Source organism: Thunnus maccoyii, chromosome 14 (assembly GCF_910596095.1).
Source record: "Thunnus maccoyii chromosome 14, fThuMac1.1, whole genome shotgun sequence".
Classification (NCBI taxonomy): Eukaryota; Metazoa; Chordata; class Actinopteri; order Scombriformes; family Scombridae; genus Thunnus; species Thunnus maccoyii.
This window is the reverse complement of record NC_056546.1, coordinates 19,474,930-19,489,396: the sequence shown is the minus strand read 5'-3', so window position 1 is coordinate 19,489,396 and position 14,467 is coordinate 19,474,930. Positions and strand designations below refer to the sequence as shown.

The following is a 14,467-nucleotide window of genomic DNA, read 5'->3' as shown; positions in this document are numbered from 1 at the left end:
ATTGCTCCACCCAAATCAATATTGAATGTCATTAAGACAATCTACCCAAAGTGACAATATTGATCTGACGTCTGACATATTCTATGTGTATTTTTGGGTGACAGCTCAGGAGACATCTTAATCTCGCTTGAGACCTTCAAATGCCAAGATTCATTTCTCCCTGCTTCCTTTGGAATGATGTTATTATGGTTGGGGAAATGACAGTTGTATCAATTATGCATAAGGTGAGGGTGTGTGAAAGGCATCTATGCAAATCAAGTTCACCCCACGGGTGGCAGTGAAATAAATGAAAATGCTTATTTCAAAGTGGTGAATTCAGGTAAGTTTCCGCCAGTCAGGCTTCTGAAAAAGTCTGTGCGCAACCACAGAGGAAGAGACACGGAAAAAACTTTTGACTCACTTGAGCTGATTGTGTCTCAATTACCAATTCTTTTTAGATTTTAGGTTCTTTTTAGGACACATAAATGCACTAAATGCACAGACAAAAAAGTTTTGGAAAATATTCAACTGTGAGTATGATTCTGCTTCCATTCATTTATAGCCAGTTAGCTTAGCTTAGCTTAAAAAGGGGGAAACAGCTACATTGGCTCTGTCCAAAGGTAACAAAATACACCTACCAGCACATCTAAAGTTCACAAATGAACAATTTTTTATCTCATTTGTTTAATCTGTACAAAACTTGAAGTGTAAAAACAACAACAACACCATTTTACGGAGCCAGGGTGTTTCAAGTCTTTATGCTAAGCTAAGCTAATCGGCTGCTGGCTCAAGCTACATATTTACCGTACAGACATGAGAGTTGTATTGATCTTCTCACCTAACTCAGCAAGAAGGCAAATTATTAAGCGTGTGGAGCTATAGCTTTAATAAGAAAATCTCAACTAAAGGTCCACTTACTAGCTTTTTCAAGAGCTTTCAACCACATCTTACGGTCTTCCACAAATGATGGAGTGGAGTTCACGGTAACTGACGCCTGCGAGAATGGACAGCTGAGCAAATTCCATCACAGCTTAGAAAAACTCCATCTGCTGAGGAAGACTATGAAATGCGGTTGCAAAATCCAGTGAGTGGACCTTGAGTTAAGAAATGTTTTTCTCAAACTCCTGTTTGCAAAGTCGAGAATGAACTGTCATGATGACATGAAAATTAGCCATTTTTAAACAATCTGTCCGAGAGAAATATGATCACTCCGAAGTATGTTGTTTATCAAATAAACAGACGAGAAAAATCGTTTTAAAAAAGCACCCTGTTAGAATACATAATAATTCAGTTGCAAAATAACAGTTACCATGGAAACAAAATGTATTATACTCTATCTATCTATCTGTATGTATGTGCCGTATGCATGTATGTATGTCTGTATGAAACTTACATACAGACATACATGTCTGCATACATATTTACACCTATATGTATTATATACATGGAAGACAGATGTGAGTAGAAGCTGTATGTATGTAAGCAGAGGGGAGTGGTTGTAGTTGGTGAATGTTCTAATGGGATGTTCTCTTGCTTGTATCCTTCCCTGTTCCTCCATATCCCTTTTCTGCTCCTAATCCTCTCACTCTTTGTCTCAAAATCTCTGTTATAATCTCTCTCCTTTCTCCTGGCTGTGTGTGCTGCCCATTCTCATATCAACAGCTCCACCAACAGGTGGAAAAAATGCCCTTCTCAGGTTGAGACTCCCTATGTTTCCATCAGTCCAAGGCGCTCTCTACATTTCCCCCTGACAGTGAAATGCAATGCCACATATTTTCAAGGTCTATGTCTTAAATTTCCTGCTAACTGAGAACTGTTTCTGTGTGAACCGTTCAGGTCGGGTGGGGGGATTATTTATCGTCATTCAACGCACACGACAATGCTGAATCAACAGAGTCACAGGACAAAAGAGTAAGGACACATCATGTTGGCATCAAACTGCTCTCACCATTGCTTGCACATAAGTCAGCCGACATAATATCCTGGAGATGCTGAGTAAATCTCCTCAGCAGGATCTATTATCTTCATACTGTCTTTAATCTTGTGACCAGCATAGAGTCCTTATAATACTAGTAATAATAATAATAATAATTGTGAGACATCCTTAAACATCTGCTCACACTGACACAATTAATACTTCTAAAACCATCCACTGGGGGACAGAGATGAGGCAATCTGCCTTTATTTTGTTTCTACATGATCTGGAAACCACTCAAGCATTTAAACTCAAAAGGAGCCTAATGCTTCGGGCCAGCTGTGGTCTGCATTTAGTAACAGCTTTATGGGTACTGTTCTCAGCATATGAGGATGTGGTTAGTTTTCACAAGACCTAGGGGGAATGGTGTTTGATCCATGAAAACACCATTCAACAGAAGTTTCTTCTCAAAAGATCTTAGATATGATAACATAATTGGCTTTTTTTGGGGCAGATGGAGAAGTCTGTGATGCTCTATTCATAGCCTTTTTGCACAATAGTCAGATACAATAAACTGCTGTTTTCATTTCTGATGTCTACATGTGTGCATGGATTATTATGTATTTCTAAGACAAAAAAGGTCTGTTTACTTGTGCCAGCGTCATTACAGATTATAACACCTTGATATTAAAGAGATAAATAAAGGTTGATCTCTTTAATTTGGATCATAAAATGTGGCGTGACTGGCAACTTCACACAGCAATTTCAGTATCCTCTTGTAAAAAACATATTTAAACTGACTTTTAAATTCGGTTTTTATATTGTACTATCTATGTATGCCTTAACATCGAGTTTTCCTACTTTAACTCCCCTTAGCTTTATGGTTGAAAAATCATCTTATTCAACAGACTTGAGACCATTCCCCCAACATTCAGCCTGACATATTTTCTATTTTTGGACATTTTGGGATCCCTACAAGAATTTAAAATGACGTTCTATGGGTTTATAAATGTTTGGCTGCACAAAAGGATCTTGCAATAGGGGATTTAAGAGGTTAAAAGTTGTATCACTATGCGTCTTGTGGTCAGTGTGAAAACCCTGCTATGCAATAATCAACTATTGTATCAGACAAATGTAAATGTCAGTGATATAAATATTTTAGATAATGTAATTATTATATTCTGCATAATTACATGTAAATTTTGGCATTTGATAGTCAAGCTGAACTTTTAGCTGAACAAGCTGAAATTATAATTCACATAATAAATACAGAGTGAGAGTGAATCGCCATATATGATGCCACAGGGGAAATTCCTACTGATGGATATGCAGTTTTGGACTAGAAGTCATGTTTCCTATCGGACTGTTGAGAAACAAGATAGGCTAAAACACAAAACTATAATATACTAAAACCTCTGTTTAATTAAAAAGAGAGTATTATTTCTGCTACTTTCAAAAATCCAAGAATTATTTAGCTTTTTGTTTTATAAATGTGCACAACTGTCAATATCTCATCCTGCCACTAGGGGACGCTGCTGTTATTTCATCCCAACAAAAAGGCGGAACACGACGTGGCAAGTAAACAGCTCACTTCCTGTATATTTGTAGTGTATTGACATCTTAACATCCGCTTCACTCAGTCATATCCTTACGTCTGTCTAAACCCGACTCTTGTCAGACTTTGTAGTAGCTTTGAGTTACTCACACAGGCAGGTGTTAGTGTGAAGTGAGTCCGGTGTCTTACATGAGGAGCGGGCTGTAGGAGCTCAGCAGCCGGGACAGGAGATGATGGCCGGGCTGCTGCTGGTGCTCCTCAGTGGGTTGCTGGAGGTCTGCAGCGGCGTCTCTGCGAACAGAGGGGGTTATCCGTCCTTTACGGACGAAATCCCTTTTAAAATCACCTGGCCGGGCGCTGAATTCTCGCTGGTATGAAAGTATGAAGAACACATTGTTATCAGCTGGAAGAAGTGTTAACTGTGACCAACGTAGCTGTGGAGTGCTATCTTCACAATCAGGTTCCTCTTTCTTTTATACCTGACGTTATGCCTTCAGCTAACTAGCGTGTGTTTATTAAATTGCAGCCAACATCAGGTGCACTTTACCGCGAAGATGACTTCGTCATTATGACAACAACAGAGAAGGAGAAGTACAAATGCCTCCTGCCCTCCCTGACAGCTGGAGACGAGGTAAGAGGCTGAGAGCCCCGTCAGGCTTTGTCTGTTTACATTTAATGCAGGATTAAAATGTTCTCACTAGTTTAAACAGGTATAGGATTGTCCCTTTCTTAATCAGCTCATACATATATATAAACTGCTTCATAAGAAATTAGGTGTAGGGATTTTATTGCCCCCATAATAATGATAAATTGCAGACATAATGACACAGGTTATTCACATATAAGGCAGAGCAGCTCGATAGTGGTCTAGACAGCTGACAATGAAGTCATTTTAGACAGCTCGACTTTATCTCATAAGGTAATGCAAGCCTGCTAAATTAAGTATTTTCTGTCTGGGTCACAACCCAGATTCTGTTCGGTATTCTGTAAGGTACGCTGTAAGTTATAAAAGTTGAGAAACAAAGCATTCTTTATTCATTCTTTAAACATTTTAGTAAGATGAAATTTTGGATTACTCTGCAGTTTTGTTAAGAGAGATGTGCCGTCTGTAGTGTGTACTATCTAGTTGTATCAGACCAGGCTGTGTCTTTCATTGACTGAGCTTCAATACACTCACATGATTAGACAACTTAGATTTCTCTCTCTTCCTCTAGAAGTAGGGTATTGCTGTGAATGGGAGTGTTAATTTTAATTATATGATAACAATCTACATTATGCTATTTTTTGTTCTGTATTCCTCTTGCGATGACTTGCACACCTCCCTATATGCTGCCTTGTCTCTGTCACATTGGGGCGTTTGTCTGGTGTCTTTTGTCGTCTCAGGATGATGATAAGGAGTACGGTGGGCCCAGTCCAGGAGAACTCCTGGATCCACTATTCAAACGAAGCAGCTGCTCTTACAGGGTGAGACTAGTGATGTTTCACTTCTATTTTGGTCTAATTTCCCTACTACTCTCAGTCAAAACTGAAACTGTGTTCAGCTGGAGGTCATGCCACATTAGCAGAGCATAACCAAAAACATTCTCTTTTCTCGATAACATTGCAGATTGAGTCATACTGGACATATGAAGTGTGTCATGGAAAGCATATAAGACAGTATCATGAAGAGAAGGAGACGGGTCAGGTTAGTATTCTGATTGGATAAAATTGTTTTCAGAAGCTACCTCTTAGTACAGTATGTGCTGAAAGTACATCGTGTGTTTCCACAGAAAATAAGTGTTCAGGAGTACTTCCTGGGGAATATGGCACAGAAGAGCCAAACTACAGAGACAGGTACATTTTTTATGTATTTTTTATGATACATTTTCTCAATATTGTTACAGTGATATTGAGAGCTAAAGCAAGGATTTTTTCAGATAAAGTTGAAGAAGCAGAAAATGTCAAATCAGCAGCTGAAACAGAAGTAAGTAAAATAACACAACTTAAAAACCAACCAAATCTGCCAGGCTTGCTGTCACCTCTCACATTTGTCACCTCTTCTCTGTTTTGTTCTCTTTTTGCTCTGGCGTCCAGGTGCCCTCTAAGAACATAGAGGGTCAGCTTACTCCGTACTATTCGTTGGAGATGGGCAACGGGACTCCTTGTGTGCTGAAACAGAACCAGCCACGCGCGACATCTGTGCTGTACGTCTGTCATCCAGAGGCCAAGCATGAGATCCTGTCTGTTGCTGAGGTCACGACCTGTGAATATGAGGTGGTGGTGCTGACCCCACTGCTCTGTGCACACCCAAAATACAGGTAGAGCTGTCACAACAACTTGTGTTTCAAGGAATATGCCTCTGTTTTGGATATTGTGAATTGCTGTTTTTGTGTGTCAGGGTTCTTTTGAAATACATTTTCCAGCAGATGAGATTTCTGCTTACATCTTAGTGTTTCTAAACTTGATATTATGCCCTGCAGGTTCAAGTCCTCCCCGGTGAATGCCATCTTCTGCCAGGCTTTGGCCGGCTCCCCTCTGCAGCCTCTGCGGCTCGCCCAGTTGGATAAGGAGACAGAAGAGCAGCTCAAACCTCCTTTCAGCGCCACCGCTGAGAACAGAGAGGTGAGAGATTCACAGACAAGACAAGGGAAGGAAAAATGGGTACTGTGTGTACAGATTACACCCAACTCATTTATATCTATGATATGTTGCAGGAGGAGGCCTCACCTGTGAGAGAAGAGGCCTTCACTTCCACTCACAAACCCATGACTGTGGGTGGGCAGACTCAGGTCACTGTCGGCACCACTCATATCTCTCGCCTGACAGATGACCAGCTGATCAAGGAGTTCCTTAGTGGTTCATACTGTCTGCACGGGGTGAGGCATACTCAGCCATAGCACTGAATAGTGTTTACTAAACTACACAGTAGCATATAATCATCTTAATGTGTGTGTTTCAGGGGGTAGGGTGGTGGAAATATGAATTCTGTTACGGAAAGCATGTCCATCAGTACCATGAGGTAAGAGTCAAATGTAAAATCAAATGTATTTGTAGTATCAGCTTAAGCTTTTCAACTTAGCTGTAGGGCAACAACCATTCAGTCAATCTGATGATTATTTTCTCTTAGTTAGGTCTATAAAATGTCAAAAAATTACCCATCATAGTTTCTTAAAGCCCAAGCTGATGTCCTCAAATGACTAGAAAACAATCCAGTTTTCACATAAGACAAAGAAAAGTAGAAAACATTCATAATTGACAACTGTTAAATTTTTTGGTGCTTTTGCCAAAAAACTTATTTTAACAATCAAAATGGGTGTTGATTTATTGAGTAATCGTTTAAGCTCTACTTGGCTGTCAAATATGTAAAAGTTTTAGATTTTTAATTGCATAAAAGTATGAACATTGTATCTTTAACCAGATATAAATGTTCCTCGGTTTCTCAGGATAAAGAGCAAGGGAAGAACATTGTGGTGGTTGGGAGCTGGAATGCTGAGGAGCATATTGATTGGGCCAAGAAGAACGTCGCCCGATCCTACCAGCTCAAGGATGATGGAGTGCAGAAAGTCAAGTATGCCATAACTTTAAACCCTAACCTGGATTCAAATAAAACCCTGCTGTTGTTAATTTCTCTCTGTTTTTCCACTGTAGGTTGGTTTCCCACTTTTATGGGCACGGGGATGTGTGTGATCTGACAGGGAAGCCCAGACAAGTCATTGTCAAGCTCAAGTGAGTAAACAGCACCAGTTCAGTGTCGCTGCCGAGTCAACGCATGAGGAAGACAATACCCTGATGTTTCCCTATTGATTCACTCATCTCATTTCTCTTCTATCTGTCAGATGTAAGGAGTCTGAGTCTCCCCATGCTGTCACTGTCTATATGCTGGAGCCTCAGACTTGTCAGTACATCCTAGGGGTAAGTTCACTAGTAACCAGTGAGTCGCATTCACTGAAAAACACACTCCCTTCACAACATGATGAGGTTAACTTCAGTTTGGAATGAAAGAAAAAGTACTATTTTGAATTATAACCTATTTATTCATTTACACCCTAGTTCAGGAGGGTGCACATGACCAGTTTAATAAAAGTTATTTACAGCAGACATTTTAACATGTCAAACACAGGTGACAGTAATAACATTATTAATTGCTGCAATGCATTGCAGTAATTACTGAAACTGAGCCATTGTTAATCTTAATAAATTCCACCTTTGCTTTTCCTGCTATGACAAGTCAAAACAAGTGCTGTGAAAAAGGTCTGTGAGTCTGATTTATTTATTTGGAAACAAAGAAAAAAGGATTCTAGCAAAGCTACAAAGATTCAGGTTAGAAAAACCAAAAGTATTTGACAATAAAGGGGGAAAAACTGGTGACATTGATAAAATGCATCATATTTGACTGTTAACACCTGTAGCTGAATTTAAATGTTTCACATCGGAAACTAATGAGAAACATGCAGCTTGTGTTCCTGATAATTTTATTTTTAAATCATGCGTCAGGGAGGTGTGAAATTTTCTCAGCTTCCCAGGAGGGCAAGACAGAAAAAAGTTTGGGAATCACTATTCTGAGTTAAACAGCTTTCAATTCTGTCTATCAAGTATCTATTCATACCATATAACAACTACTGGCTGCAAATGTCTTCTTCATCTAATGATGCTGATGCAGCCACAGGAATAATAAAAAGAGGGAGGAGGTCAACCTACAGGTGATTGATGTCCTTTTCTTTTTCTCAGGTTGAGTCTCCGGTAATATGCAGGATACTTGACACCGCAGATGAATATGGACTTCTCTCAGTCTCCAGCTAAATTGACAAAGATCATATGACAGTGAGAGCATATGAAGGACATGGAGAGGACAGACAGAGAACGGTTCACTCAAAGAAAGACAGAAGCATGTGTGTTGGAGGAAGAGAGGTGCCCATGACGCTGCACTAAAAGTCAATATAGAGGTTAAATGGTGGTGAAAGTTGATCTTGAAGCTGGACTTCATGGAGCTCAGGAGCAGAGACCCACCAGAGGCCCTGATCTGTGCAATGGGCCATGCTTCATCCTCCAGCCAGTTAGTTCAGACTTTGTGAAAACAAAAGGAAACGGGGCCAACACCTCACTCCATGAGGAAGTGGATTTATTGCTTGTACTTCATATCTACGCTTTCACTTTGTGTTAATTTGTGGCAAAGGAGTGATGAATCAGGGGATTCGTAAGCATCAGGGGAATCAACAAAACTCATGGTGGTTTTATTGTCTAAGTTCTAAGTTTTATTGTTTAAATTCTGTATTGTGTGTGTGTGTGTGTGTGTGTGTGTGGAGGGGGGGTGATATGAAATGATTAGCTGCTTGATTTTGCACTTGTAGATATGAGAAAAGGCAAGTCTGAAAATGTTATGCAGCAGTGAGAACGTGTGCTGTGTTAATTTAGAGAATGAGTGAGTGTAACTTATGTGTTAGAGGATGCTGTGGAATAGCAAAAAAAAAAGCGAGTATTTGATTAAAAATTTGTTTAAGTTTGATATACAGAATGTCTGTGGGTCCCTATAAGAGGTATTCTGTGGTTTTATGAATATGCACACTGGGATCTGGATCACTGCTGTATCACAGGGACAAAACCAATACCTTTGCAGCAAAGAATAAAACTAAAACATGAAATCTCATTTATAGTTTTGCATTACCACAGTACCAATATTTGACTTAGATATAAAGACAGCATGGAAACATTTCTGTTTATTATGTCTAGGGATATCTAGTCAGTTGCCATCTCATTGGCAGAAATAAAGTTTTTTATAATTAAGTGACCTCACTCTTTAAAAACATGGCATCAGAGTGAACCATGTGAGGCACTTGTAAAATAATAAGCCTGTCATCTCCCTCCTGGAAAGAACACACTGTATGTTGATCCCCCAATGAAGGACATCTGGTTTAAGTTGCCATGGTGAATTTAAGGCCACCAGAGGGCGCTGACACGATGAGTATAGTATAATATCTCCTTATGCAAACCTTTTTTTCATTTATTCAAAATAAAACAATTGGTACAGTATAAGTGTCTTCACAATTTAAGGTCAAATTAACACCAAGATGTAGAGCAGCAGCCACTTAAGTTATTTGCATTGTCAACTCCAGCATTTTTAATCTTCAAAAAATGGCTAAAGCTGTAACTTCACTATATGCAGCAAAGACCTCCAGGTCAGCACTCATTTAAAAGCTAAGCATGTGGACATTTACTGAAATACTTTCTAAAGAAGAAAATCAGCAGATTTTCTCTTATATTCATATGTCAAAGAAAAACAATAGCAGTGAGCCATAAAAGGTTTTCATATCCTTAACATGAGCATAATGACAGGTGTATAATCCCAGCAGACATGAGGACTAACATACTGATAGTCAACCTGCATCTGTATCTGAGGTTCAAAGTTCATTCTTGATTGGAAATAGCAATTGAGAAAGCAATATCACCACAAGGTCCATTTAGAAGCTGTTCTGGAGCTTTCAATCATATTATCTTCATCATTTATATGGATGAGTAGTCCTTAAAGTTTGCAGAAAAAAATAGAAATATGAACATCTACAATTCCATGACAACTGGGCAAACTTCATCCCACTGATGAAAATCATGTGATATTGAAAGCAACAGCTGTAAATGGACCTGTGATGAAAATATTCCTATTTCTAACATCTCTATAACATTTCTATTCCACTGACTCTGCTGCAAATTAATGTTAAAACAGTGAAAGCACAGATCCACTGCACTTGCCAAACATTTATTGAGTTAAAAAGTGTATGAGGTTCACAAATACAATTTTGTTAAGAAGCAAAAAGTCCATCAAAGTGCAACCACATGCCATCAACAGCCATGTGTGGGCCTGTGCAGGGTTTTATAGCAGCCTGACACTACAGCGGCTGATTGCAGTGCTCAACAACTTCAACCAGAGAGGAGGCAGCAGTGAAACCCACTATTGCAGTCTCTGGCTGCGATGAAAACCTACAGAGTCTTGGGTTATAATGGCACATGCGTGTGCAACACAGGGGTAAAATTATGTGAAAATGCAGTATCTTTTGAAAAAAGTCAATAAGTCCATTCAATAACAATAATAACTTTTTGTAACAGACACTTTCATTACAAATCTCTTGCGTCTAATTCTGCTTCTTTAATGTTTCCACTCATGTAAACTTTACATGTATTTCCACTGTAGAAGAGAACAAATGGTTAATACTGAGTCCAAATACATAAGATCGGCTGTTATTGTGTTACTCTTTTGATTCACATTTTATTTAAAGCCATGGTGAGATTGTCCAAACCCTTCTGTTTGGCAGCTCTTTGTTTAGACTGAGGGAATGGGGATCTGGTGCACTGAGGTGCTTTCAAAGTCTTGTAGTGCGTCTTGGTGAGTGTGGTAGTGCATGGCTACATAAGACTTGGCAAAGGCAAATGTCTGAGAGCTGACAGGCTGCAGGCTGGTGGGGGAGCTGGGCCCTGCAGAGGGACTGCTGTTGTATATACTGTAGTAGGGCTCAATGCGGGTGTTGATAGGTGTAGATGTACTTGGGGGGCGAAGTTTGCGCACACCCGTGGCCCTTGGACTACCAGCACAGTCTCTGGAGTGACTTGGCCCACAAGCCTGGTCTACCAGCCTTCTCTGAGGCTTGGGTGACAGTACATAGGCTGAATTGGTCTCATGATGGGAGGATTTATTTCTATTGACTTCCAGACTGCCCTTTCCCATCGCATGCAGGCGAGTCTTTTGCTTGCAACAGAGAAACCCCAGTGCTGCCCACTGAACACAGCACAGCACACGGCGGCGGAGGCCTGCACTGTTACGTGAGTACACAAAGGGATTGATGCCCGACTTGAGAAAAATGAGCACAAAGCCGCACAGTTCAAACTGGTAATGAGCAAAGCTACTTTCCGGTGACAAAACATCCTGTGCCAGTGAAATTCCCATTGGCAAGCAGCAAAGCAGCACGGAGAACACTATAACTACACAGGTGACAACTGCCTTAGAGTCTTTGGCTGTGGCCAAGTTGACTGTGGACACTAGCTGACAGCAGGTGGCTCCTTGGGCAGCCCCTGGAACCAGAGGCTGGCTGGTCCTGTTGGCATAAGAGTGTGTCTGAACATTCTGCAGTTTGTTGTAAGTCTGGTTACAGTAGAGAGAAGGGCCCTGAACAGCACACTGCATGCTCTCAAAGCCTGCTGCAATGAGAGGTGGCGGGGGCGGAGGGCATGTGGCATCGACGGTGATGATGGGACATTTCCTCACTTGTGCATTCTTCCGCAGTGTCTGAGCAATCATCAGATAGGATACAGAAACCACAGCTACACAGAAGGCAAAGTCTGCCAGGTAGACATACAACACAACTCTGGCCTTTCCACCTCCCAGGCCAAAGTGGGGCAAGCAGGGTCCATCTCTGCGTGGGTATGCTCGCATGGTAAGGAGGGCAGCCATGGTGAAGCTGGATGTCCACAGCAGGGCAGTGAGGGCCAATGTGCAGGGGAAGGAGGCGGTGCGGTTAGGTTGCTGCCCCAGGACCATGCGCAGTCTGTGCAAGGCAATGACAGCCACCGTCTCCAGGGACATGATGATGAAGCCCGAGCTGGTCAAGTGGAAGGCAAAGCAGAAACTCTTTGACACGCCATCCCCTCCGCCTGCATCCAGGAAGAGCACCAGCGCAAACATGGGGGCGGTCACACAGCAAATGAACAAGTCACAAAAGGATAGGTTGAGGATCATGAAGTCAAAGTTAGTGCGGAACTTGCGAAACGCTGGGTCGAAAAAGGACAAGAACACCACAAGATTCCCATAAGAGCCCAGGCAGAAGATGAAGATGAGGAGGAGAGAGCAGAAGGTCAAGGTAGCAGTATGGATGACGGCCCAACCGGAAGGGGTCTGCGTGCCTAGGGTGCCATTGAAGTTCTGCTGTCTTGGCACATCCACCAGGTCCGATGGTGTAACAGTGGTGTTCATGGTATTATTTACAATTTATAAGGATCCCACAGTTATGGATTTGAACATTATTATTCCTCTGTATGGAAGGAGCACATGAGGATGCCTCCGCCATTGCTGCCACCTTGGGAGAGTGCTACAAAGGATACAAAGTCATAGATTAGACATTATATCGTGCAGAAAATCACATTTCATGCTTGCAGTTATTGAAAGGGAGCAATTAACAGTATAACGTTATATAACATTAAATTAGAAGCTGTGATACACATAAGCTACAGTAGGCTATAGCTATGCACCAATGCATTTGACCAATTATACCGTACCCCCCCCCCCCCCAACACACATACACACATACACACATACACACACAACGTCTGCTGAAATACAGAAGAATAATGCATACATCGGTTTTCCTATGGTATCTAGAGTTCAAGCCATTATACAGCTTGGATAATTTATATCGATGATGAGAAAAAATAACCTACCATCTGTAATCGATCGTGCGTCGATCATCATCATTTGATACAGCCCATCTTCATTTATGAAGCAGTGTGACAGTAAGTGAACGCACCGCGGCTTTGAAAATAAAAAAAAACGTATTTCAGCAGCTCAATCGAAAAGTCCATTGATGAATACGGACATATGAGACGTTTCCTTTCATGCCCGTACGTTATCTAACGCGTATACAGCGCAGATACAGAATAGCTTATTCGTTTTCTTGGCGACATATCCATTCTTGTACAGGATCGACGGCCACTGGACGTGCACTGAAAAATGAGTATGAAGTCACTACCTACGTATCCGGGCATGAGCATAACCACTGCATTCAAGTAGTCCATCTGTAAAAACTCACCCCTCTCCTCCCTGCTTATAATAATATAACAGAACAGCAAAGACCATGCTTTTACATCCTTTCGGACCGTTAATTTAACACCAAATGCTGTGACACGACAGAATATTACGGCACTACTTTTTTCACCATACATACTGTATTTAATAGATTTAACCAAAAAATGCAGACCATATTAAGATAAGGGTAGCTGTTATCAAATATATTCAGGCCACAATTTTTTTGAATTTTAGCTGTAATAGCATGAAAATGATGGGTAATTTAATATGTATTAACATGTGGGGCTCTAAATAGACCTCACCTGTCAATATTTGGTCACTTCCAGAGTCGTTTATTTTTATTGTTGGCCGCCCAGTTTAAGATACATCCGCGCTGAGGAAACGTTCATGATATATAACATACTTACTTTGACAATATCAAAGTTCTATTTAAACCAGCACTTACCACAATAACATTTTAAACTCCTGGTGGTAAGCAGACACTCATTTTTTTTTTTAGAACAGCGAGTCGTTACTCGGCACGACAAACTCGCAAAATGAAACACACACATTTACAAATAATATTAATACCTTTTTATTTTTTTTCCCCGCTTTGCACCGCCGTCCTTGGGAGCAGCAGCTCAACGACGTGGTTGCTAGGCGACACGTAGAGCGATGATTTCTCTGTGAGCGCATTAATATTTAAAGCAGGGACAGTAATCAAGTGCCACGGAGCGGAGGGCCAAAGGCTGTCAGGTTTGTGATATATATGGTCTGACTTGGTAGTGCGAAAATTAAATAAATTCTTTGTGGAACAAAAACAACAAAAAACATTGCCACATTGCAGTCACGATGCTCTGTGTGGTTTCGATAACCACATAATCCACTCAAAATGTGTTTTGCCTAATATTTCACTTCAATGTTTGACCTTTATTGTGTGCTGAATGATGTATGTGCTCACAGTACAAGAAGGCTGTTTTTTAAATTCATGTTCAGGCGGGGAAATGTTTCTATATGCTTTAATCTGAGTTCAAGCCTCAGGTGTGATTTGACTTTTTTTTTTGTGGAAAAAATATTATTAAAATATTATTCAATGTCATGTTTATGTCTAAAGCATCCCCAAAAACGTCCCTGATTTCAGAATTTAAAAAGACCATTTTTAAAGTTGAAGAATTTGGAATTACTCTATTGTTTGCATGCAATATTTTATGTATAAGACAATACAAATGATTTTTTTAACAAACAATTTATTGTCATTCAATAAGCAAACAGTACATCT

General features: G+C 40.5%; 2 protein-coding genes across 6 annotated transcripts; one reads left to right on the top strand and one right to left on the bottom strand.

The window, feature by feature from the left end:
• The first annotated feature begins 338 nt into the window (after positions 1 to 338).
• On the top strand, positions 339 to 9,072 carry erlec1 (endoplasmic reticulum lectin 1). 3 transcript variants are annotated; one of them, XM_042433813.1, is made up of 15 exons: positions 339 to 509; positions 1,816 to 1,890; positions 3,976 to 4,080; positions 4,833 to 4,913; positions 5,056 to 5,133; positions 5,219 to 5,282; positions 5,366 to 5,412; positions 5,523 to 5,746; positions 5,909 to 6,050; positions 6,143 to 6,304; positions 6,388 to 6,447; positions 6,872 to 6,996; positions 7,077 to 7,154; positions 7,265 to 7,340; positions 8,157 to 9,072. In XM_042433813.1, exons 1-15 carry the CDS (start codon positions 474 to 476, stop codon positions 8,226 to 8,228), a joined length of 1,425 nt encoding a protein of 474 aa, XP_042289747.1. In that variant the 5' UTR covers positions 339 to 473; the 3' UTR covers positions 8,229 to 9,072. The 3 variants fall into 3 exon arrangements, with proteins under 3 accessions (XP_042289747.1, XP_042289748.1, XP_042289745.1); XM_042433811.1 differs by lacking the exon at positions 339 to 509 and adding an exon at positions 3,421 to 3,820 and having other exon boundaries at positions 1,819 to 1,890; XM_042433814.1 differs by lacking the exon at positions 1,816 to 1,890 and having other exon boundaries at positions 341 to 509.
• Positions 8,692 to 13,848, bottom strand: gpr75 (G protein-coupled receptor 75). 3 transcript variants are annotated; one of them, XM_042433809.1, is made up of 2 exons: positions 13,780 to 13,848; positions 8,692 to 12,496 (listed from the first exon to the last, which is right to left on the bottom strand). In XM_042433809.1, exon 2 carries the CDS (start codon positions 12,379 to 12,381, stop codon positions 10,738 to 10,740), a length of 1,644 nt encoding a protein of 547 aa, XP_042289743.1. In that variant the 5' UTR covers positions 12,382 to 12,496; positions 13,780 to 13,848; the 3' UTR covers positions 8,692 to 10,737. The 3 variants fall into 3 exon arrangements, with proteins under 3 accessions (XP_042289743.1, XP_042289742.1, XP_042289744.1); XM_042433808.1 differs by lacking the exon at positions 13,780 to 13,848 and adding an exon at positions 12,846 to 13,771; XM_042433810.1 differs by lacking the exon at positions 13,780 to 13,848 and adding an exon at positions 13,655 to 13,771.
• Positions 13,849 to 14,467: the final 619 nt, after the last annotated feature.